This window comes from Azolla caroliniana, unplaced genomic scaffold (genome assembly GCF_043228905.1).
Source record: "Azolla caroliniana isolate FFs.n. ecotype wild unplaced genomic scaffold, voAzoCaro1.0.p SCAF_6, whole genome shotgun sequence".
NCBI lineage: Eukaryota > Viridiplantae > Streptophyta > Polypodiopsida > Salviniales > Salviniaceae > Azolla > Azolla caroliniana.
In genome coordinates this window covers 20,407,057-20,432,922 of record NW_028230441.1, presented here as the reverse complement: position 1 = coordinate 20,432,922, position 25,866 = coordinate 20,407,057, and the positions used below count along the sequence as shown (strand labels likewise).

General features: G+C 38.0%; 2 protein-coding genes across 4 annotated transcripts; one reads left to right on the top strand and one right to left on the bottom strand.

Moving 5' to 3' along the window:
• The first annotated feature begins 1,003 nt into the window (after nucleotides 1-1,003).
• On the top strand, nucleotides 1,004-4,901 carry LOC147863285 (uncharacterized). Its single transcript, XM_087320723.1, has 7 exons — nucleotides 1,004-1,488; nucleotides 2,185-3,191; nucleotides 3,267-3,386; nucleotides 3,797-3,910; nucleotides 3,995-4,084; nucleotides 4,168-4,275; nucleotides 4,412-4,901. The coding sequence occupies exons 1-7, from the start codon at nucleotides 1,026-1,028 to the stop codon at nucleotides 4,496-4,498; spliced, it is 1,989 nt and encodes a 662-aa protein (XP_087176849.1). The 5' UTR covers nucleotides 1,004-1,025; the 3' UTR covers nucleotides 4,499-4,901.
• Nucleotides 4,902-7,259: 2,358 nt separating this feature from the next.
• LOC147863284 (pentatricopeptide repeat-containing protein At2g39620-like) lies at nucleotides 7,260-16,606 on the bottom strand. Of its 3 annotated transcripts, XM_087320675.1 has the most exons (3): nucleotides 16,417-16,584; nucleotides 11,102-13,034; nucleotides 7,260-9,593 (listed from the first exon to the last, which is right to left on the bottom strand). In XM_087320675.1, exons 2-3 carry the CDS (start codon nucleotides 12,912-12,914, stop codon nucleotides 7,486-7,488), a joined length of 3,921 nt encoding a protein of 1,306 aa, XP_087176801.1. In that variant the 5' UTR covers nucleotides 12,915-13,034; nucleotides 16,417-16,584; the 3' UTR covers nucleotides 7,260-7,485. The 3 variants fall into 3 exon arrangements, 1 of the variants encoding a protein (XP_087176801.1); XR_015529895.1 differs by lacking the exons at nucleotides 7,260-9,593; nucleotides 11,102-13,034 and adding an exon at nucleotides 15,498-15,914 and having other exon boundaries at nucleotides 16,417-16,606; XR_015529896.1 differs by lacking the exons at nucleotides 7,260-9,593; nucleotides 11,102-13,034 and adding an exon at nucleotides 15,498-15,909 and having other exon boundaries at nucleotides 16,417-16,606.
• Nucleotides 16,607-25,866: the final 9,260 nt, after the last annotated feature.

Below are 25,866 nucleotides of genomic sequence, written 5' to 3'. Positions count from 1 at the left end.
AGGTTTCATGTGAAGAAAGAATGGCTCTGGCTCTGGCTATCTATGGCTATGGCTATGGCTATGGTTATGGCTATGGCTCTTCTCTTTGAAGGAGGAGGAGGAGGTGCTGCCTGCCTGCCTGCCTGCCTGCAGGCAGTTTGTAAATGAGTAATGCCGGCCACTCATCATTTTTCTTTTTCAAATCATTTAAATCCAAAAATAAAGTTTTGGTGGGCATTTATGTAACGAATAAGTTTTTTTGTTTTTTTTTTAAACATTTTGCCTAATTTTAATTCTTTTATATAAATTTGTTTCAATCTTCTGCTACCGCTTCTTCTTCTTCTTCTTCTTCTCCTCTGCCTGCTCACAGATAGATAGCTCAATCGCCATAGCCCAAGAAACTCTAGGGTTTCCTTCTCTCATCAGGTTTTTAAGTCACACGCTCTTATCCCGCAGAAACCAGAGTTTAAGGTTTATCTTTTGTTTCAGTCAAATCTATGCACCATGTTTTGGGTTCTGACAATATAATGGGTATTTCTCCATAGCTGCTACCCTTCCCTGCAAAGCTTCTCTTCATTAGAATAACGAAAACATATATAGCTTTCGCTTAAGCCCACGTCGTGGATGGCAAATACATATATGACTTGCTCTTTGCGTTATATCATATGATTCAATGCATATTTGATTGATTGTGCTGAATACAGAAGAGTTATAAATTTGATTGTGCTGAATACAGGGAGCTATAAATTTGATTGTGCTGAATACAGAGAGCTATAATACGCCTAGGTTTGTTTTTTTCATATCCTTCTGCAAATAAATCACACAGAAAGGATTGATTTTATTATTGCGAGGAAAAGAGACTTGAAGAAATGGTGGCTATGAAGAGAAGCGACGAAGTCCAAGAGGTTTTGCAGACGATGAATCTGAATGAAACCGTTAATGTTATCAATAATCATCATAGCAGTAGCGAAGAAAGAGAGAATTCACGCTATATCGGAGAAGAGATTGAGGAGAAGGGCATCATGTCTGCATCCACAGTGTTGCCGATGATGACCCTGTCTAAGAGGACGAGGACCAGAGAGGTTGCATCTCGATACAAATCAGCCACAATTTCTTCAGCCAATGCAGCAGCCATTACTGCTGCCCATCGATACATTTCTCCCAACAGAGTCGGAGGCAGAAGCCCCTCACCAATTCATATGGGACTGAATGATAAATCTAGAAATGCGATTAATGAAGAAACAGAGCCTAATTTGTCGACACATACGAGGCCTGCATCAGCTGAGAGGACAAGGAGATCAGTTTGGCCCGGCTCAGGCTCAGGCTCTGCGTGTGAAAACAAATTGATGCCCGCTGCCCATGAAAATTTAGTTAGGTCTTCCTTTGTGAAGAAAGGGATCGGTGCGCGGGAGCCTGCCTTATGGCCATCCACTCTCTCTAGCCTCTCCTCTTCGATGCAATCCGACTCCTCTAATGGATCATCAAATGAACTGCAAAGCTACATTACAGGTACAATATTCTTAATACTTGCATTATAAATGTGGATTCAAAAGACATGCTTAGTACGATCGTTGCATTCACCATTAGTCATATAAGATCTGTTCAGCTCTTCTTAGTATGGCCTTTGCATTCTCTATTGATGATATAAGATGCATTAAAAAAGTGGATTCAATTTATATGCTTAGTGCAATCGTTGCATTTACCATTAGTCATATAAGATCTGTTCAGCTCTTCGTAGTATGAACTTTGCATTCTCTATTGATCATATAAGATGCATTAAAAATGTGGATTCAAACTACATGCTTAGTACGATCATTGCATTCACCATTAGTCATATAAGATCTGTTCAGCTCTTCTTTAGTATGACCTCTGCATTCTCTATTGATCATATAAGATGTATTAAAGTTATTTCTGCATAGGTGTTAAACTTTTTGGTAGGATTGGTTCATTTCATTGACCATTGAGCATAACCAAATTTGAATTTAGAACTTCTTTTATTGGATATTTTCATTCTTCCCTGAGAACAGATGTGTTCAGATTATTAATAGAAATTCTTCAATCACCATTGTGAATATATGCGTTAATATTTTTAGTTGCACCTTCTCAATATTCATCATTGAGAATAGAGGATACATTTGTATTTATAAGTTATTTAGTACGATGTTTCATTCATCACTGAGAATGTGTAACTGGTTGAGGTATCAGACCATGACGTTGGCACCCTGCATGGCTCTGACAATGGCAAGGTGGTGGAAATGGTGCTAAAAGGGCCAACTCAAACCAGGTTTTCACCACAAAGAAGAAGGACCCCACTGCGGCGCAAGGTGAATGCATCTGATCAACGTGAAAATGCAAAGCCTGTAATAGAGTATCTAGCTTCTAAACCTGATTCCTCTATAAAGCCTGATACAGGGGATGTGAAAATACTAATCACCAAGGGTAATGTGGACTCTTTCATGGAGAAAGATGCCACATTAAGCTCTTCAGCTTCGTTTTTGCCAACAAAATATGCTTCCAAAGTGCACAAAACCATGACAACCAATAGTCCTGACAATGACAGTAGGAACCTGAATGATATATTGTGTGTTAATGGGGATATCAAAGAAGAAATACCAGCTCAATTGGATAATGCTGATGAGCTAACTTCTCGTCTATGTGAGATGAAAGATGAAACGGAAACCGATCATTTCCTCCCCCAGTCAAATTCCGTGGTTGTGGATAATGGATCGGACACAGAAAGTACATCCTCAGGAAGCCAGTCAGTTTCGTCTTCTGGCGCAAATGTCACTATTAGAGTCAGAGGAACTGTGGTTCCTGCTCGGTTTTGGCAAGATCCAACAAGAATCAAACAGTTAAAAGCCTCTAAATCTTCTCGATCAACCACCCCGATACGATCTTCCCATTGTACATCTCCATCTCCACTTTCTCCATCTTATGTAAAAACAGTGAGAGTCTACTCTCCTTCAAGACGGCTTGCCAGTCCCACAAAAAATAGATCTGGACATTCGATGCTGGTTTCTTGTAATGCTACTAGGCGAGTGCCTTCATCAAGCTTATTGAATTTTGGTGTGGATTCACAAAGAAACAAGAAATGTATAAGCCAGCTTGAAGAGGCTCATGAGCTAAGGTTGCTTCATAACCGTTGGTTGCAATGGCAGTTCGTGAATGCTCGAGCTCACACAGCTATGAAGGCACAAGCTGCAGAAGCGGAGGTATAAATCACACTCACACAGGTTAACCATTCCCTTGAAAAGTTAAGAGACTAATCATGTGATAAATCTATGCAGAGGCAACTGTATCAATGCTTTTCAAGAACATGTGACTTGCGGATGTCGATAGCAACCAAACAGATCGAACTAAACAAAATTAGGCATGAAGTGAAGGTGGATTCAGTGCTTGAGGCAAATGTAAGGATTTCTTTCTTTGGTGGGATCTTGCTACTTGTCCCTGTGTTTACTGTCATGTGGCTTAGTACTCGCTTTGGGATCTCAAATGATCTGACTCAAGACAATACCAATGGATTAAATCCATCCTAGTGTGAAAGCCTGTGTAAAAGTTTGAACCTGTAACTTCTGAATGTACTCTTATTTGGAGGGATGTTAAAGAGTCATTGTTCTTGCACCTTTATGGGTGTAGCTAATGAAGTAATAGATTCTTAGTACAGGCCTGATCCTCAACATTCATCCAGATAAATGTACGGTTACTTATTTGAGGTTCAGTCCCTTAGTCAGGCCATTCATGTTAAGCTGTACATGTACGTATATGATTATCTTGGCAGTGCTTGTTTTGGAATATTATCTAATATTCCTTTTGGCAGGCTGCACATTTGGAAGAATGGGAGTCTCTGCAATCTGAACACTCATCAGCTGTAACTGGTGTTATGGAAGCTCTAGAAGCTACTATAGTGAGAGTTCCAGTTATTGGAGCAAAGGTCATTTCCCCTTACCTTTGCCATCCCTAACCATGCAGGAATGTAATCGAATTCTTATTGGATAAGGCTGTTTACTTTCAGCAGGTAGACATCATGGCTACAAAGGAAGTTCTGTCTTCAGCCATGGACATTATGGAGGAGGTGCAATCATCTATAAGTAAAGTGTTGGTCAAGGTAAGACTTTCTTGAAGAGTGTTTATGTTCAATCTAGTGTTTTTTTTTCAGTTGCATTGTCATGTTTCATGCATTGTTTACAGGCAGAAACTACTGAATCTTTACTATCTGAACTTGCGAAGACTATAATGATGGAGAAGGCTGCCCTGAAAGAATGTAGTGATCTTCTAGCTTTGACGGCTTTATTAGAGGTCTCTCTCTCTCTCTGTATCTGTATTGTAATCTTTGTCTAATGGGTCATTTTGTGTATGTAATAATTTCACATTTCATTTCTATGTACCTTTAGAGGTTACTAGTAAAACCATATATACCTTGTTGATTTTACAGACCGAAGAGCAGAGCCTAAGGGCTCATCTCATGCAACTTGAAGTTAAGAAAATGCCTTCTAGCGAGGGTTTTACCATGCTCAAATGAGGTAGCACAAGGATGAAATTTCTACCTTGTGGCTATCTTTTCAAATTTGCAACCACTAATTCACAAGATGAATTCCTCACTCATCAAACATATGTTGGGCTAGCTTGAGATGTTGGCCCTCTAGATTTTTGTAAGTATCAATGTTTTCCTGGAAGAGTCGTAACTGTAACATAACTCCATTGGGCTCGACATTATTCATGTCCAGGGAGAACGTATAGGTCGTGTGATATGGTTCTTTTATTCAATTAAAATAAGGCCAAGAGAGCACTTGATTTATTTGTGTCCAAGCCTAAGCTTCCTCAAGGCTTGGCTTGTAGCTTTTAAATGAGGGAATTCCCCATCTTGTTACAACTAGAATTGTGTCTCAGAAATGGAAGAACTGGGACATTTTAAAGGCGTTTTGGAGACGGTGCTTTGATTATGTATGATAAAAAATTATGAATTGTCAATATATGATTGAAATATATACATGTTTATTTTTAGTTGTTTGTTATGTACACTAATCAACCTCCCAGGGACGGGAAGCCTTGCACCATGTGACCACCTCTCAAGAATGTAAGATGTTTGTATCTTTTCTCTCTTGTTGAACCCATCCATAGAGAGTTTGTTATCTCAAATTAGAGAGTTTACATATAGAGCGTTGTTTATCATTCCATCCGGGACGATCCAAATGGCTTAAAAATTTGCTTTGTGGGTATTTGTTCTAATTTTTTGTTTGGTGTAGTTCATACATGTCTGTACCAATGTATTGTACAATGTTTATAGATGTAATAGGTGTTGTACCTTATAAGTGTATTGAATAATTAATGTCTCTATCTTTGAATGATCGATCCATCACTTTCGTCTTCAACCCCATGTGCATGATCCAGTATAACACATGCAACTATGTGTTGACCCTAGATGAAATATGTTTAAGATAAAATAGGCATTATGAGGTCTTAAAAGATAGCTCTGAATCTTCAGATTTTTGCAACATGGAAGTGTTTCAAATAGAATTGGCTAATATGTCTCAAAAGATAGCTTTGAATCTCCACATTTTTGCAACGTAGAAGTGTTTCTGATAGGATAGGCATTCTGAATCTTGAGAGGTTGCCCTTTGGAGCAAAAGCCAACAAAAAATGCTGTAATGTGAGAAGCTTGAAGGGACTTATTCAAGGCCAATATATTGCTACATTGAAGATCTATAACTATAATGCATGAGCTTGAGCCTGAGAGGAACTAAAGTAAGGGGATGATTTCTAGCCTTGCTATTGTGAGATGATATTGCAAATATCTTGGATTATGAAATAAGTGAATCTACGAAAAGGTTATATGTGTCCATACGGGTAATGGAATTTCAAAAAATTTCAATCACTTTATTGATGTTTCTTGAGAGGTAAGGGTTTATATTGTTGAGATCACAATCATGAAAAGGGTTGTTTATTAAGGCTCAAAAAATTCCCTCACATCAATTGCATAGAACATGGGAAGCAAGTGAAAATATCCAAGGGACACTCGAAAGCAAAATTTTGTGTCCTAGTTGGATGCAGATATGAAAAGATGGTTTGAAAGATAGGATGCAACACAATTGCTTCATGATGCATTGACAAATTCTGTTGTAAAGGAGGCCTTTTGCAACACATGTTTATGAGATTGGAAAAATATGGGGACAGGCTTAACCCATTATATTGCATGTTGCGCCCACCATATTTGTCACAAAACACATTGATGTATGTTAAGAGCATATCTTGTTGTTTGCTATCAAAACCCTTTTGCTTCCTAGCTACAATATCCATTCTTTGCAGATTCAATATATATTCATAATTAATGCATCATGGCTATAGAGTCTTCACAAGGCTTGGGTTTTGAGATGGGACTTTGAGGAATAGGTGATGAGACTAGTTGACTATGCATATCTTGCCCTCAACAAGTTTAGGAATGTCAGAATCACGCTTTGATGGAACAAGGCCATCTCCTTCAATGGAAAAAGGCCATCTCCTTCAGTAAGTGTGATTGATTGTAGATTCTTTGGATTGTTAGTGATGTTGATATAGTTGGTGCCATCATTTGATGTCTCTCTCGTGTTGATGTGCTTAATTTATATGTATTCTTCAGCATCTAGAACACAATCACTTTATTGAAATATGGGTGTACCACTCTTCTCTTCTTGTGTGCATCTTTGCAAGGTGAACAATTCATAAAGGTATTCATCCTATCAATTGCATCAACTTTGTGAATTTAGTTTGTTGCATTAAAGTGGGGGGTTTTGTTTAGCGTGTAGTAGTTTATAAATCATAATAAACTAGAGCTAATGCATCCATTGGATCCTTTCTTGTTATAGTTTGGTGGGTGTTAAAAGTTATGAACCATGTATGTGGTCCACTAAATAATAACACATGGTATGGATAAATGTGAAGCATGTTTGGCGTGAGGTTCTAACTAAATGATTGCGAATTCCAAGGTCCACAATCACTTTGAAAACTTTGCAAAGAATATCCATTAATATGAGTGGAATTTGTGGATGGTTTATGTTACATTGAGATGCCATTGTATCTCATATTGCATATAAAGATAATGTAACATCTACTTTCATGAATATTCGATAGAACAATTTAATAATTGAAGGAAAAGGAGTGCCTCGGTTAACTACAACAATCACTTTTTTTGGTGATGAAATATCAACTTTATCTTCAAATAAACCTTTGTGGCAAATATCTATGAATTGGGTTGAGCAATGACTCCTGCAACAAAATGTGATTTGGCTGGCTACCTAGCAATTAGTCTAGATGTTTTCGCAAGGGATTATTCCCCTAATACCCAAACATTATTGCATCCTGCAATCAACGTCACAAATCCCTTTATCCAATTGCAGTTCGTAATGGAACCAAAACATAAAAATCAAATGTGTTTTAAGTCATTTCAAAATCCTAGGGCTAGTTCGCAATACCATGAATCTACTTGCATATTTTTTTATTATCAACCGATACCCATAATAATTTATGGCATGATTAAGTGGGACATTCCAAATTAGTTGCACCACAATCATCCTCAGAAAAATGGAGGCAGTTTGTATCTCTAATCATAAACTCTCTCTTAGACATATGTGGCATGCCTGGGGCATATTTGAGTCTCATGGCTTCAATCTTCTCTAGATCTCGTTGCATTCCAGCGGCTGAAAAAATATTCGCCATAAGGATATATGCTGCAGCTGAACTACACTCCAGTTGCACTATCTGATCGAAAACCAATCTCCCAAGCTTTACATTGCTCCATTTTTTACATGCACCCAATAGTGCAAGCCAGATTGTATAATCAGATGATGGCACTACCTTAATCATGGCTATTGCATCGTCGAAGCAGCCCGCACACCCAAAAGCCACAACCATGCAAGTATGATGCTCAACATCTGGAGTAATACCAGATTTTTCAATCATACTCCCAAAAATCATTTGTGCATCATCCAGCATCCCCGAATGACTGCATGCACTTAAAAGGCATAGGAAAGTGACCCTATTTGGCAAGAGACCCTCACATTGCATTTGCTCAAAACAACTGACTGCTTGGTGGAATTGCCCATGTTGGGCATACCCTGCAACTAATGTATTCCATGAGATTATGTTTCGAAAAGGAAGCTCTTCATGTACTTCTTGTGCTTTGGAAAGCATATCACATTTTGTGTACATGTCAATCAAAGCATTTCCCAAGCCAATATCATTTAATAAGCCTCGATGGGTGGCATCTTTGTGAATTTCTTTGCCTTTGTCTATGGCCCCTGTACTGCCGCATGCTTTCAAGATGCAAATAAGGGTGACAGTATTTGGAGAGATGCCCTCTCGTTGCATCTTTTCAAAACAGTCTAGTGCTTCATGGCCTTGCCCTTGTTGAGCATACCCTGCAATTAATGCTGACCATGAGACTATGTTTCGATGAGGCAATCTGGCAAGAACTTCTCGCGCTTTTCCGAGCAGACCACATTTAGCATACATATCCACTAAAGCATTGCCAAGCATAATACATTTTGGCAGCAACCCATTCCTCACAATATTGTCATGGATTTGTTTGCCCTTGTCTATAGCTCGTGTACTACCACAAGCATTCAATATGCAAACATAGGTGACATCATCTGGAGAAAGACCCTCACTTTGCATCTGATCAAAACAGTACAATGCTTTGCAATGTTCGCCCCCTTCTGCATAGCCTGTGATTAGTGCATTCCAAGCAACTACATCACGGGATGAAAGCTTTTCCAGCACCTTTTGGGCTTTTCCAAGCATACCACATTTGGCATACATATCTACCAATGCAGTACCTAGTACAACATCTTTCTCAAGCAAGCCTAGATTCACAATCTTTTCATGGATGTTTTGTCCTTTGTCTATAGAACCGGTTCTAGAACAAGCCTTCAAGACATGAATGTAGGTCAAACCATTTGGAACAAGGCCCTCACTCTGCATTCGCTCAAAACAGTTCAGAGTTTCATGGTCGTAACCTTGTTCCATATATCCTGTGATTAGTGCATTCCATGTGACTACGTTTCGATAAGGAAGCTCTTCTAGAACCTGTTGTGCTTTGGCAAGCATGGCACATTTAGCATACATATCCACCAAAGCGTTGGCAAGTGCAATATCAGTATATAACAAGCCCTGATGCATGATTGTGTCGTGAATTTGTTCACCTTTTCTGATAGACTTAGTGCCCCCACAAGCCTTCAAGGTACAAATGAACGTGATTGCGTTCGGCAAGAGACCTTCACTTTGCATCCTCTCGAAACAGTTTAGTGCAGCGTGATCGTGCCCTTGTTGAGCATATCCTGCAATCAGTGCTGTCCAGGAGACTACATTTCGCATAGGCAGCTCTTCGAGGACTTGTTGTGCCTTTTCAAGCCCACCACATTTTGCATACATATCCACCAATGCTGTGCCAAGCACAATGTCCCTCTCCAGCATACCCTTGCTCACTATCTCCTCATGGATCTCTTTGCCCTTGTCAATAGCCCCTGTGCTGCCACATGCCTTTAAGATGCAAGTGAAAGTAACTGCATTGGGAGAGAACCCATCACTTTGCATTCTCTCAAAACAGCTCAATGCTTCATGCCCTTGCCCCTGTTGAGTGTACCCTGCAATGAGTGCATTCCAAGAGACTACATCCCGAAATGGAAGCCCATCAAGTACTTGCTTTGCTTTTTCAAGCACCCCACATTTCGCATACATATTAATTATGGTACTAGCTAGATAAGGACTCTTTCCAAGAAGCCCCTTTTTAAGAATATGAGCATGCAGTGTTGTGCCTTTCGACAGATCCCTCCTCGTGGCACAAGTCTTGAGCATGGACACAAGGGTAAAATTATTTTCCTGTTGCAGACTTCCATTGTTGATGTTGAGCTGTCTACAATGGATTGATACAAAAACCTGTCGTCTAAGGTCATCCTTGGGATTGCACCATCTATTGACATAATGAGAGCTTCTGCTCCCAAAAACAGATCGTTCAGAATATATACAAAAGCTCTCTCTCTCCCTTAGTATTCATCAGTACATGATAAATGCCATCCTTATGTAAGAAACAGAATCTCAATATGTGCAGTCATGGTTCCTTTTCTTTATGGCCCAAAATAAGTAAAAGTACACCTAAGAGAAGAGGGCTCAGGGTGGGAATAGATAAAAACCAATGTGCACTTACGTGGGACTGATTCAAGATCATTTTGACATGCAAGAAATGGAGGTAGATGAGCATGCAAATACTTCCTGCAGGCAGGGGACTATGCAACATTCGTTGACAGCAAACTGGGCTATAGACACTACTTCCTTGATGCTAGGTACCTTGGGAAATTTTCTTCTCGATCATTCATTACAAAATCTTGCTTTTGATAATTACGACCAATGACCTTTAACTTTGCATAACTATCTATCATTTGACCATTGGTCGTATTGAGACCGAACATCAGTGAGCATCTCCATTTGCATCCACACTATTTCAGTGTTGTAGCCCAAAAACTAATTAACTTCTCCACTTGCATCCACAAACTATTTGTGTTGTGGACTGAAAATTAATGAGCTTCTCCACTTGCATCCACACCCTATTTCCGTATTGTGGAGCTAAAATCGATGAACTTCTCCACTAGCATCCATGAGCTGTCTCCTTGTTTCCTTGAGGTGGCATACTTTTGCCGCATCAATTCAATTTTTTCAGAATCTGCTTGCATGCCAGCTACAGAGAAAATATTTGCCATGAGGATGTATGCTGCTGCGCAAGTAATGTCTAGTTGCACTATCTGATCAAACGCCAGCTTTCCAAGCTTCACATTTCCACGCTTTTGACAAGCGCCCAACAAGGCAAGAAAAATGGCACAATCAAATGAAGGCATCGTCTGAATCACAGAAATTGCCTCGCCAAAGTGCCCTGCACACCCGAAACCCATCACCATGCAAGTATAGTGCTCTATGTTTGGTGTGACACCATAGATCCCCTTCATATTCAAAAGAAGCGTTTGGGTCTCTTCAAATAATTTTGCGTGGCTACAAGCACTTAGAATACACAGAAACGTGACCTCATCCGGAGAAACACCTTCGTTGCACATTCTTTCAAGGCAGTTCAGTGCTTCATGGCATTGGCCCTGTTCGGCATAACCTGAAATTAGTGCATTCCACGACACTACATTTCGTATAGGTAGTTCTTCAAGCACATCGTCTGCTTTCACAAGCAACCCACATTTTGCATACATATCCACCAAAGCATTTCCAAGTATAATATCATTTTCAAGCAGTCTCTGATTCAAAATCTCCTCATGAACCTTTTCCCCCTTGTCTACAGCTCCTATGTTACCACAAGCCTTCAAGATGCTAATGAATGTGACTACGTCTGGACAAAGGCCATCAGCTTGCATGCGCCCATAACAATCCACTGCTTGATGGAACTGCTGCGTCTCAATATACCCTGCAATCAATGTATTCCATGATGCAACGCTTCGAACAGGAAGTTGTATGAGCACTTGATGTGCCTTTGCAAGCAGATCACATTTTGCATACATATCCACCAAAGCATTGCCAAGCACAACATCCTTTGCTAATAGGCCTCTACTTGAAACCTCCTCGTGAATTTGTTTGCCCTTCTCTATATCTCGGGTGCTCCCACAGGCATTCAACACGCAAATGAATGTAACAATGTTTGGAGTGAAACCTTCGGTTTGCATCCTTGCAAAAGAATCTAATGCTCTCCTACCCTGTCCCTGTTGGGCATACCCTGCAATCAGAGTTGACCAAGAGACTACATTTCGAACCGGAAGCTCTTCAAGCACTCTCTGTGCTTTTACAAGATCGTGACATTTGACATACATATCTACCAACGCACTACCAAGTACAATATCCTTCCATAATAGGCCTCTATTAGCAATCTCTTCATGAATTTGCTTTCCCTTTTCTATAGACCCTGTGCTGCCACATGCCTTCAAGACACAAGTAAAGGTAATCCCATTAGGAGATAGACCTTCATTTTGCATGCCCTCGAAACACTTCAATGCTTCATGACCTTGATTATAATGAGAAAACCCTGCAATTAATGCATTCCAAGAGACTACATCTCGAATAGGAAGCTCCTCTAACAAATGTCGTGCTTTTGTGAGCATCCCACATTTGGCATACATATCCACCAAAGCATTACCAAGCACATTATCTTTCTCCAACAACTTCCTACGTACAATCTCGTCATGTATCTTCTTTCCTCTATCTAGAGACTCAGTGCTACCGCAGGCCTTCAAAATGCAAATGAAAGTGACCACATTCGGGGACAAGCCGTCACTCTGCATCCGATCGAAACAATTGAGTGCCTCATGGCCTCTCCCTTGTTGGGCATACCCTCCAATTAACGCATTCCAAGCTATTGTATCTTTAACAGAAAGCTGATCAAGCACTTCCTGTGCTTTTTCCAGCATACCATTTTTGGCATACATATCCACCACAGCAGTACCAAGCACAATATCCTTTGCCAACAAGCCACTACTTACAACCCTTTCATGGATTTCTCTCCCCTTGTCAATATTTTTTATGCTTCCGCAAAGCTTCAGGATGCAAGTGAACGTGATTGCATCAGGTGAGAGGCCATCATTTTGCATCCTTTCAAAACACTTAAATGCTTCATGGATTTGTCTCTTTGAGACATAACCTGAGATTAATACATTCCAAGAAACTAAATCTCCAACATGAAGCCCCTCGAGCACTTCTTGTGCTTTTTCAAACATCCCACATTTCACATACATATTGATTAAAGGACTGGCTAGATAAGGACTCTTGTCAAGTAACCCCTTCTTCAAGATATGGGCATGCAGCTCACTTCCTCTATAAAGATCCTTCTTCCTAGCACAAATCTTTAGCAATGCCATAATGGCATAACCTTCCTTAGTGTTCATTTCTTCACTCACCTGATAATGTTTGGCTTTCTCTGACATGTATTGCTAGGATAAAACCTCTTGTTTTTAGCTCTTCACAAGCCCATCAGGGATTGTAATGCCCATCAACACACAGATTTTACTTGCTCTACTTCTAAAGTATAGAGACCTACGACAAGTCTGTATCAAAACAAGTCTCTTTGTCTCTCCCTCTCTCATGCAACCACAAAAGTAAAGGTCTTTTATTCAATTAGGTTTAAGACATCCAGAGATCGTGTGCAAGATGACCGGTCGAAGAATATTAGGATGGGCATATGGTGGAGAAGAAAGGGATGTGCGAGTAGGAGTCCATGTTTTATTCAGCCACATTAAAAGCCCTCCACAGGAAATGGTTAGCAACCCAACATAGGTCCCTAATTCAAGCACTATTGCAACTTCATTAACACTTGATATTGGGAAACTATCTGAGGGCAGTTGGCTGATGCCCACGCTCACATTTGGACACCCATGCCAAAGAGAGGTGGATGTGCCGACTATTGAAAATAGAAACTAGTGACCAGCTGAAAAAGAAAAATATGAGATCTATGCTGCCTCGAAGTATCAGAAACAGGAGAGCATGTCACTTTGGAATATTTCACATATGGGGTCATCCAGCATGACTTTTGAGAATTCCCACAAGGCTGTACTAGATTGCAAGAACTCCTAATGAGAATGGAACTATCATCAGAAACACTAGGAATGCTACTTGCTTGCCTGCTTGACAACAGAAATAAACACATGGAATATTCAAACTGTGAAATTAAGAAACATCCTTAGTTTTTCATTTCTGCTTTTAGTTTCGTTTTTCTTTTTGCTCAATGATTGTAAAATTCCCCATCTACAGAGCTGGGAGAATTTTTTGTAATCGTTGCTGCTCCAATGGATCATGTTGGCTGTCAGAATGTAGCCAACTGCATCTTACTAACTCCATGAACCTTGGCTATCGCAAAAACACTTCCTTGAACTCGCTCCCACGAGCTAGGTGTTCAGGTAGCATCAAGGCATCATCACCCAAGTATGAAGATTTGCAAGGTATGTTATGGAAACCTAGTGGAGGATGAATATCACTTACTTCTCGGATTTAAGGTAATTCGCGAGAAGTATGATGGCTTGTTAGATGGGCATAATAATTTTAAGCATCACAAGGAGTCACATACAAGATGATATGTTTTATTTTGTCCCATAGGTCAAAATTGGCCTCCTTGTGATAATACAAAATCTATCTGCATGGATCACGACCTCAGCACCCTTGTCATCGACAGATAAAGGCCATTATCTCCCACAATCGCAGGTGCTTCCTTCACTTCGGAAACCTCTCCATTCTGGATCAACCTATGCTAGAGATCTTTCAAAGACAAAAGTTACAATATATCTAACTTGAGAATCTCACATGTGCCAAAAAACAGATTCCCTCATCTGTTTTTATCATATTTACTTTCATATTTACTAAGTAATACTTATTTTATTTTTGATATGTTGTTCGCAAAGAATGGAGTGGTCTCCGAAGGGATATACACAATTGGCAAAATCTTCCTTCTAGAGGTATTTGTGTATATCTGCCTACTTCAATCTCTAGCTGATGTGATGAAGTTCGTAGCTGCCCTATCACACAGGGCAGCACATAGGATAGATGTATGTCCATATAAGGTGGCCTGACGATGAATCCATCTTCTGATGTGTGTAAAAAGTTTGTCTTGCAGTGGGCCATCTTCGTACCACATGATATTTTGGGGCTGATCCATTTATCTTGTTTTCCAAGTTAATAATGTCAGTCCAGATCACTCTATTCTTTTCCACTTTGGTCATATTTAGATTGGGACAGTCCAAGCTATATGGGAACGGTGGAAGTGGATTTATATTTATGCCATGTGACTCGAACCATTGCTGCATTTCAGCATACTAGCAATGAATGTCCCCATTTTCAGCTAGTTGTCTTGATGACATAAGTGCCAACCTTGGGTATCTTTGTTTAGGGAGCTCCCAAAGACTTTGGATATAGGTCACTCGGAACAATGCCTCGGTGATTATAGGGGCTGCTCCAATCTCTGCCGGATTATATCATGGGACACCAATGCTTTGCTTTTTATCATGCAGGCAATTATTGAGAACAACAAATCAAAATAAAATAAATCTCTTGTTTAGTCTTATAGGCCATTTTGGCCTCTTAAAACACGTTCATATATCCTTCTTTCTCTCTCTCTCTCTCACTTTCCACACGTTCAAATGGCTCATTATTGTACATAATGCATGGTTTATCATTTTTTTGGCTCTTCACAAACATAATCTTTGTTTTAGAGCTGTTGACACTTAATTTAGTATGCATGCAATTTTTTTCCAATGCCTTCATAAGCTTTTGTGCATCCCCTAGAGTATTTGCAAAAAGCATTACATCATCCGCGTATAACAAAAGTAGAGATCAAAGCAATGGCTAATTCAGAGTTCCTCGCAAAACTAAAGATCAAAGCAAGACAAGATTGAAAGCATGGAACACTTTCTGTAAAGATGCCCAGCTGAGACGCACATCAGGTGCAGACTCACGATTTGACAAATAATGAAGAAGGTTGACCTACGGCATTTTGGCCAAATACTGCACGCGCTTCAAAAGCATAAGTAATTAACCCTTGTATTTGCATGCGAAATGCAACAGCAGTATACATCCACATCTCCATAGACAATGTGCCAAGGAGTCACCATTGAAAGCAAGGAACGATTTGGGTTGGTGCCCTGCTGGCAAGCACATCAGGATCAGGCTCACCATTTGACAAATGATGGAGAAGGCTGACCCATGACAATTTGGCTAAATCTTGCTCAAGCATAGGAATCAAACCTTATATCAGCATGCAGGATACAACAACAATCCACATCATTGATTTCTTCTATAACTTTACACCTCAACTAACAACGTGCCACAGAGTCACCATAGAGTGAGCAAATGAATGATAATGACAACAAAGACCATGAATATCAACATTGGGTCACACCATCACTAGATCATAGAGATAATTCCTCAACATGTCTGATCTGCATGAAAACACCCAAGTACGCATTTTGAACCTTTTCATAACCTCGGATACAATGTTTAGTCACCAATAGTCAACCCATACATATCAGTTATACACTTCATGCTTGTGAACAATCTCCAAAGTAATTCCACCGTATGCATTCATATAATGATTGTCGATCTTAAGGAGACCTAGAGTGTTTATTTTTTGCCTTACAATGGATAACATCAATTCACCCAATATTGTTGTTCATAATTCATCTCATTGGCCAATTTTGACCTCTAGTAGATGTTAATCTCTCTCTCTCTCTCTCTCTCTCTCTCTCTCTCTCTCTCTCTCTCTCTCTCTCTCTCTCTAAATCTGATTCTCCCTCATAAAAAATATGTGTATCTAAACCACTTACTTAGGTACTCTCAATTGGCCTCCTCGTGGAGGATAAAAAGTTCTAAATCTGATTCTTCCTCCTTATAAAAAATATGTGTATCTAAATCACTTACTTAGGTACTCTCTAAATATCTTACCTTGGTACTTTGGATCTCCTGCCACACAGAAGGGTCGCTGAAGTACTCCTGCCATAGAAGGTCCATGTTCTCATAGGCTCCATGATTGGTTCTCCTCCCTCTGGCCATGAGTCGATGGAGAGACAGTAGAGTGATGAAGCATGCTAAATTCTTCTGTTATGCTCAAAAACCTTTCTTCGTCAGAACTCCTCTGTTCCCCCCCCCCCCCCCCCCCCACACACACACACACACACACACAGTCTTCTTCAACAATGCACATCTTTGTCCAATGTAAGATTTTGAATTTCCAGATGCTTGGTACCAAATTGTATGCAAGACGTGTGGCACTCGAAGGTTCTCCTTGAGACTGTGCCCGCGGACGAACGGATGGACGGATGGATGAACAGAAGGATGGAAGGATGGACAAATGGATGGACAAATGGATGGGCGGACTAACGGACTAACACCTCCTTACATTGGCTAGTAACCTATCGATGCCCCCCCCCCGAATGAGTTTCATTTGATCTAACAAGCAATGAAACTGGCATCCACTAGGATCCCGCTTAAACCCTCGGAATGCTTCCATTTTGTAACCAATGTTCACACCCTACTTAAATCTTATAGTTGTCTTATCGTTCTGTCGATGCAGCGCTTGCGCGATTCCAGGTTTAACACGCTCGCTTCGTTATGGAAATTTTTGGTGTTGTCAATGTGACCGAAATGTCATCATTATGCAAATGCTATTACGGAACCTTCGATGAGCACTAGATGATGTTGCAAATATGTCAAAGTTGATAGAGCATCAGATTCAAGCTCCAATACTTGTGCACACTCAGTGCTCATTATGGTTGATGAAGAGAAAGATGACACTTTTGATAAGATTGAAAAGGGACCGAAGCACACAATCCCATATGGACTCTAGTGAAGAACACAAAGATTAAGATGTTGAATCTTCTAAAATGGAGACGTTTTAAGCTTAGATTCTTGATGTAATCTAATGGCTTTAGATATTTCTACACAGTGTATATTTCCTTATCAATGTGGATGACATTGCAACAGTCAATAAAGAGAAGGGCACAAATAAAATTATTAAAAGTGACTACTGATGACAATCTCAAAGGTGCGAGTATTTGATTGTTTACATTTTTGTGTGGACACGAATCAAATGGAATCATTTATGGACATTTTCGCAAAGATGCTAATAGATTGGGTGAGTAAGGATCAAGTTTGTAGCAAAGCTAGAGTTATTCAGTTGAATTCTTAATGCCTGCACATACTCTAACACTCTTTATAACGACATATTATTGTTTTATGGTTTGTCTACGTGAGGTTTAAATTATGTAAGGTACAAATATATTCTAGAACAGAAGAGATTTCCAAATTCCAGAAGAACGAGAACATCGTGCTCTATTCTCTTATATGCACATCTTCTCGATACATTCCCCATTTTGTAGACCATAATGTGCGCCTATTCACCCATCCATACTTTTGCATTGGCATGCAACTTGACAAACATATAGACATTTTCTTGAACTGGGCATCCAATGATTTTGGTGGTTACGTTTGAAGTCACATTCACAAACCAAAAATTTACAAAATAACATTGACATGTGTGCAAATCTATGGATGCTCTTCATACAACAGACCACATGCAAATAGACAAATAATTGTTTTCCAAGTCACCCTTGTACCTTCTTGGTGAGGCACTCGTAATAGACGATGAACATCAAAATGGTATTGGATGCTAATTTGTGCAAAAGCACAATCAACCCAAAAAGTTCTTATTGTATCAAACTAAAGTTTGGACAAACCACATTGATAATTCAACTTATTGGTGATGGGAATGACATTGGTTGGTTGTTTGAGAGTGGCACTAGAGCATAGTTCATTGGATAGGATGCATATGCAATGTTGGGAATAATGATAGTTTAACAAACATAAGTTTGATGATAAAATAACAAAAATGAAAGGTTCCAAATACGAAAATGTGTTTGGTGTTCAATGATTTTTTTTTTTTAAATTTCCAAAAAAAGATACTAAATTAGTATTAGAAAACACCATAAGGCTATACATAAAAGATATACCACAAATCCCCTGTATTTTTCTAAATTCTAACCATCAGCTTAAATAAATACTTTGGTGTTGAGTAAAACCATTCCACCTTATCAACAAGTCGTGTATAAAATATACCTATGTCCCAGATGGCATGAAACTCCAAACGCTTAAGCTCCGCTTAGTGAGCATTATGTTTTATACTATCCAACAACCCTCTGAGATTATGCACAATCTCTATCCAAATTCCCGAAACTATTTGAGAAGGTCTTTCAGTCACATTTTGAAATACCTTCAAACATGGAGCCTTCCAAATATACCAAATTGTAATACTACTTACCAATTGCCATATTTGAGGTTTATCAGTTTGTATTTGTGGATCAAAGGGATCAAATGTTTTTCCATCAAACCATATTTCATCACAATTGCATCTGCAACCTCCTCTTGTTCATATACCATATGTTTATCATGTACCAAGTGTTCAATGAATTTATATCACACTATGAAACATTATAAATCAATTGACAATGGCTCGGCTCAAGCCTAAAACGAGTCGTTAAGTCGTTTTAAATGGTTTGGAAGTGCGGTTTAGCTTGGTTCAAGTTTGAGCTTGATTAATTGGTTTGAGTTGGTTTAGCAAGACTCAATCCAAACCGGTGAAGGCTTAATCAATTTGGCCCAATCAGTTTAGGAACGGTTTAGATTAAGTTTGAAAACTCCCAAACATGTTAAGTTGAAACCAAACCATTGTTGATTCCTAGCTAACTAATACTCATACATGAATACGTCTATGATGTCCAACATTAACCAGTAATATAAATTACTTATATGTACAAACATTAATAAACAAATTTCGTTTGTCTACATTCTTGTTCAATTACTTTTCTAATTGCGAGGCCTCCTTTTCTTTATGTCTCAAGGTATGTACAAGATTTGACGTTAACAAAAGATTAAAACTTAATTGCATGATTATATCCTTACATTGTACATTGATTGTTTTGATTTTCATAGAGCTACATGTTCATCTTATGATTAATATGTTCATGAACTTTATATTTTTTTCTCTGCTATCTTTTCTATCTTACCCTCCACTAGATTGTATCATTATATGCTTTGTATACACTTATTGGATTGGTAGTGGAAACTACGGTGTGGTTTTGGAATAAATAAATAAATAAATTTGAAAGCAATCAAGTGATGACTTTATGTGAACCATTGAGTGATTGAAATCACGTGGTCTCTACTAAAAAAGTAGCCTACGTGATAACTTTGGCATTGTAATTGATAACTTCATCATAATAATTTATGATGTTGGCTTTGTATATACATACTTGATAACATCGACCTTATGTGTAGGAGGACAGGGCACTACGTTTAACTTGTATAAAGTCTACTATGCGAGTCTTTTAATGTTAGTTTCAAAGTGTCACTGTTGATGACAATCTAGAAGTAAATTGAATGACTTTTTTCATGAATGTGCAATCTTAAACCATGAACAACTCTAACATGATATGCATATAGTTTTCACCTCCTGCAATAATATTGAAGTGAGTTTTCAATCTTGGTTCGGGATCTTTTAAAATTTGTGTGGGCAATGTTTATGGTTCTCCATGACATGCCTTGATTGTGCTTTTTAGTAGGTAATCAATCCATGGTCGGAATTAGTGTGGGCATAAACACCTTTATGGTGCTTCATCAATCAAGATGGCACTTCTCATGAACTACTTGAGATATCGTGCATGCTAATGTTTTGTGTTTTTGTCCAATATAAATAGAACTCCTCCTTTCTTCTTTTTTAAATCCATGGGCTTCTTTGACTTAATGTATATTTTGTATGCGAATTTCGTACGAACAATTAATGCTAGGGTACTATATAACCTTTGAGACTTTTGACGTGGATGAACATAAGACCCAAGCTACAACAGGTTTACAAGGCTGATCTTACATTTTCTAGATCTGCACATCCACATTGAATCACTAGTGTGCTATAAACATACCATGTGGTACTTGTAGCACGCAAACATCAAATCTCAAATGGTATGTTTGCATGCTGACAATTTTATATATAGAGCAAGAAATGTATAAAGTTTTACGTGTCATGACTCTCTTGCTAAACCTTTAGTTTCGGACTTTTATATACATATCGAGCAAGAAACGTACAAAGTTTTACGTGTCATGACTCTCTTTCTAGACCTTTAGTTTCGGACTTTTATATACATATCAAGCAAGAAACATACAAAGTTTTACGTGTCATGACTCTCTTGGTAGACCTTCAGTTTCGAACTTTTATATACATATAGAGCAAGAAACATACAAAGTTTTACATGTCATGACTCTCTTGCTAGACCTTCAGTTTAGAACTTCAGTGCTCATCTTTCATTGTAAAGGAACCTAAGTTGATATAAAAGGGCCTAGTATAGAAGTTCCAATCAATTTAAATGAACTAAGGAAAGCAAAGTATTGATATGGAATACACACACATATAATATATCGCATTGCTAACCTAGCACACTAATCACAATGTCTTTTTTGTGTAATTAGCACTAATCAAAATGCTTGTTAGCATCATCATCGTCATTAAATGCACGTGAATACTATTGTTCGTCAATTGATCTTTCTTGTAGGATAACATCATTTTTAATTTAAAGATGCAATGGAATGCTTGAGATTAGGACGGTTAACAATTATATATGTTTTGTTGATAATTGAAGGTTGTATATAAATTGGCATTACGATTAAGGCTGATTACAATCATTAACATAACAATCATTGCTAGTTTAGCATTGAATCATTAAATTATAATCACTCTTTGTGACATCATTGTAATCACTATACTTGGAATGCTAGTTAATACTATGCTAATTACCACAATTATAAGTTCAACGCACTAGTCACTGATTGATTTACCACATCATTAGCTCGGGTAATTCCTAACTAACCCATGATTAGATCGAGTCACAACAAACTAGTCACCATGCTAAGCACTACATTGGTAGCTAACCTTTCCTAATTAACCAACGATTAGATACACTAGTCACTACATTAATCACTGCTGCATCGCTAGTTCGTGTAATTCCTAATCAACTTACAATTAGGTAGACTAGCCACAAACACTAGTCACTACACTAATCCGCATATCACTGCTAGCTAGGGCAATCACATCAGGAGCAAGTGTAATTAGTGAAGAAACTCCAAATGAACCCACTAATTGTACATTAGTAGTGCAATTTTGTTAATTGTATTGATCCCACTAAAAGCTGGGTATATGAGACAAAAATCTGGTGCACCCTAAGTTTGGAAGGAAGTTCTATAGGAAGGAGAAAATCCGTGCCATTTTTAGACAACTTGGTAGGTAGGAAAAGCCTGCACTGTGTTCTAGAAAGCACTGACAGAAAACAACAACAAAGGACTTATTTAAATCAAAGAAAACGAATAACATTAAAAACAAGACAAAACCTAGCATAAAAACCATTAAATTTAAGGAGAAAGAAAAAGTATTTGAAAAGCCCAAAAAGATTCCTTTCTTCACTATCTCTATCTGTACAAGGATTACTGTGGTTTTTAGTCATGGATGGATGGATTGCAGCAATAAGAAAAAAAAAAGACAAGATGAAAACAGGGGAGACCCAATAGGAGTTAAAAGCCTGTTTTCACATATTCTAATTGCATTATGTATGTATCAGCTTGCTACCCATTGATTCATTGCAGTTGCTAGAACTGATCCATCTCTATATATGTAAATGTTTGTAATGTATGTATGTATGATTGGTGCCTTTGTATGAGCAACTCATTTTATAAGCCATTTTCATGATTCCCATTGATATAGCAGATGTATATGGATGGATAGATCTCTCTCTATCAATCTTTAGTCTATCAATCCATCCCTATCTTTGTGATCTTTGTCTTTATAATTAATGCAGATTGATTGATTGACTGACTGACTGATTGATTGATTGATGAAGGAGTGAATATAAGTGTCCTCTGTTTTGTCACTTTCAATACACTAAATAATAAATAGGCACTAGGTAAGTAGAGACCCCAACACAAACACACATATACACACACACATACAGAGAATGGTAGTACTGATTAGTGTACATTCATGGTTACTTCTGTTTGTTTGTTTGTTATTACTAAGGTTTTTCTACCCAGTACTGCCACATTATCAGTCAATTTCAGCTTTTAATTTTGAATCCTCTGTATTCAATGAATATATATATATATACATATATATTCGGTGTTTTTTCTAAAGGTGGAAACTATGCCAAACTTGTGACTTGATTTACCATCGTTTTATGTATATAATAAGTAAGTCTTTTGTGGCCGTTTACACTCTTTTTTAGGTGGTGAGAAAACCCAAAAAACAAATATAACATAGGAAGCACAAATTCCATCATTTTCTTCCCTTTAATTTACTCATACAAGTATTATTTAATTACTAAAAGGAAAGTTGAGAGGCTCAAAAAACTTGACTATTGTAACTGTATAGCATAGTGTGTGTATATATATAGGTAGATAGATGGAAGATCGATAGATAGACATATAGTTTAGTTGATAGATGGAGGGAAGGCATTGATATAGTGTAGTAGTATATATTTTATATACACTCAATCAAGTTTTCACTGTTTGTAGTGTTGGTAATGGTGAAGTTTCTAGAATGAGTGCGGAATGTGTATGTGTGTAGAGAATGCAATTAGTTGAAATGCATGTTGCATGTATATACTGCATTTATCTCTTGCTACTGGCTTTTTTTGATGTTGTATGATGATTTTGAAAAGACTATCAGGTAGAGAGCATGCATCCATGTATCTATCTACAGATTGCAATTTTGCTATGTATTTACTGTCTGTATCTAATCTTGCAGTTAGTGTATATATGTATATCAGATTGCAGTTAGTGTATATATGCATGTTCATATATGTATCTCAGATTGCAGTCAGTGTATATATGCATGTACATATATGTATCTCAGACTGCAGTTAGTGTATATATGCATGTACATATATGTATCTCAGACTGCAGTTAGTGTATATATGCATGTACATATGTGTACCTCAGATTGCAGTTAGTGTATATATGTATGTATATATGTATCTCAGGTTCCAGCACTTCAGGATTATGAATGTATTGGACTTAAGAAAGATGGTTGTCCTAATAATGTAGTACTACGAGTAACAGTATCAGCAGTTTTGTCTTTGATGTTGCAGCATCACCAGGACTCTCATCTCAAACATACAACCAAAATCTATGCATGGCATACACATTCATAAAGTATGCATGCAGCTCTCTCTTTTTTCATTCCATCTTTCCCTGGTGTTTCTGTTGAGGAGAGAATCTTGATGATGCTGCTACTACTACTACATTAACCCTTATGATCCTATACTAATTTCGGCTTCAATCATCTCCACCACTTGACTTCTAAAATTTATACTAGGCATTTATTTTATATACATATAATCTGGAGAGGCGATATAGTTGGTACATGATACTGGTTATTGTTATGCAGGTTTCTTAGAAGCATTTCTGTTTCTCTGTAACTTTAATCATATAACATATACTGTTTTATTGACATGCAGATTTTCTTTGAAGGATTTCTGTATTTCTGTAAGTTTAATTAAATAATAAATACTGTTTTATTGATATGCAGGTTCTTTGAAGGATTTCTGTTTTCCTGTAAGTTTAATTCAGTAACTAATACTTTTATTTGTACACATCCATTGATTAGCAAAAATAGTGTGCACTGCTGTCGGCAACGTTGTGTGTATTAGTACAATTTAGATAACTAATAACCATTAAATGAAATAAAATGGTATGGAATCAGCACGCATCATCACCAATGGCATCTGCTGTATTCTCTGACACTTGAATTACATTCAGAAAACCAGTCACCTGAATTTGACTTGAATCACATTGGCGATCAAGGCATCCCTCAGGGTTTTCCTTAATGAGTGCCTATCTATGTTGTACTATTAATGCATCTATCAAATCAATAACTCCAAGTCAAATCTTGTTTTATCACATCCTCGATTCCATTGCAGGATTATTTGTCGGAAGTGTCTTATTTAAATTGTATCGATACATGTAAAAAAACCCAATAATTCAACCAACTCTTTGCTATTGCTAGTGACATCGATTGATCGTCAAAGCTCTCTAATTATTTCAAGGTTAAACAATTATTTCCAACTCTCAATTCTCATCAACTGCTTTGGATTGGAAGTGTTTTTTAGTCCATTGTTGTGAGCAAGCGAACAACTTGTAATTTATGTCGAAAATCAATTGATGTTCCTTCACATCATTAAATATACCATCTACATCTGTTTCTGTGTTCTTGATTGATGCTTTTTGAAAGTGTTTACCCTCTAAACATGCTTTCTAACCACTATTCGAGCAGATGAATGATCATAAATAAGTGAGCCCTCTCCCCTGTTTTCCTTTTGTCTAAGGTTAGTTTTCTACGATGCGAAAACTCAAAAAGAGTGAAAATTTGCTGCACATATTAAGAGAAAAGTAAACATTTGGACCAATATCAAGCCTTATTTCCTGCTTTATAATAGAAAATGTGAGCACAAGATGGGGATATTGGTGTATTGTATGATCTAATAATGCATACAATGTTTTTAACTTGGTAGGAGAGTAAAAATAGTTGGTAATTCCAAAAATGGGGCAAAGCCATGTAATAATGCTCGGTTGACTTGTAACCAAGCTTCTAGAAAAACAGCACACCTTCAATTGTCAAAACCAATGTATTTGCATACCATGTACTTGGGGAAACCATTGCTAATAACCACACAAACCAAAAACCTTTCAAGCAAGCAAATTTGTTGACATCTTTGAGCCTATTTTAGTGGACATATGTGTGCACATGAGATGTCTTCAATTCATAGCATTCCTGTCTCGTGGCAAGAACATGAGGAATCTTCAACTGTATAGTATCCCTAGACCTATCTAGTGGAGATTGGACAACTTCTCACTAATGATAAATGTCATGAAACAGCTTGCAAATGGTACTAGTAGGAAAGACATGTGAGTGATGCTATGGAAGCCTACATGATATATCATCTGCAGACACATCATTCAATAGATCTTCACCTTTCCATGTTAAGGTTGAAACTTTTAACAGTTACAAAACACACACATTATAGCATATACATATAGCATTACCATGCACACAACCCTATTCACACTCTTTTCGGATCTTCCAGTTTTGACAGAATATTCACAGGATGTCAAAAGAATACAGGTGCAAATGTAGTACCCATGCTGATCTCATTTCACGGCCTTTTTATATGTTTGCAGAAGACTTCATGCCAATAATTCCTCAACAACAGATTTCAGAGACTTCTCTGAGTACCATGCTAAAATGATGGATGGTTATGACCACCACACAAATACTTCAAATTACAATGTAAAATCAGGACA

Bases quoted from the DNA above. Each gene is read 5' to 3' on its own strand.
- LOC147863284 (XM_087320675.1), bottom strand. From the start codon at position 12,914: ATGTCAGAGAAAGCCAAACATTATCAGGTGAGTGAAGAAATGAACACT. The intron at 9,594-11,101 runs GTTATGCCGAAC...CACTCATTGCAG, and splicing joins GTGGAATGCACTAATTTCAG to GGTACACTCAACAGGGGCAA.
- LOC147863285 (XM_087320723.1), top strand. From the start codon at position 1,026: ATGATGACCCTGTCTAAGAGGACGAGGACCAGAGAGGTTGCATCTCGA. The intron at 3,192-3,266 runs GTATAAATCACA...AAATCTATGCAG, and splicing joins CACAAGCTGCAGAAGCGGAG to AGGCAACTGTATCAATGCTT. The intron at 4,085-4,167 runs GTAAGACTTTCT...CATTGTTTACAG, and splicing joins TAAGTAAAGTGTTGGTCAAG to GCAGAAACTACTGAATCTTT.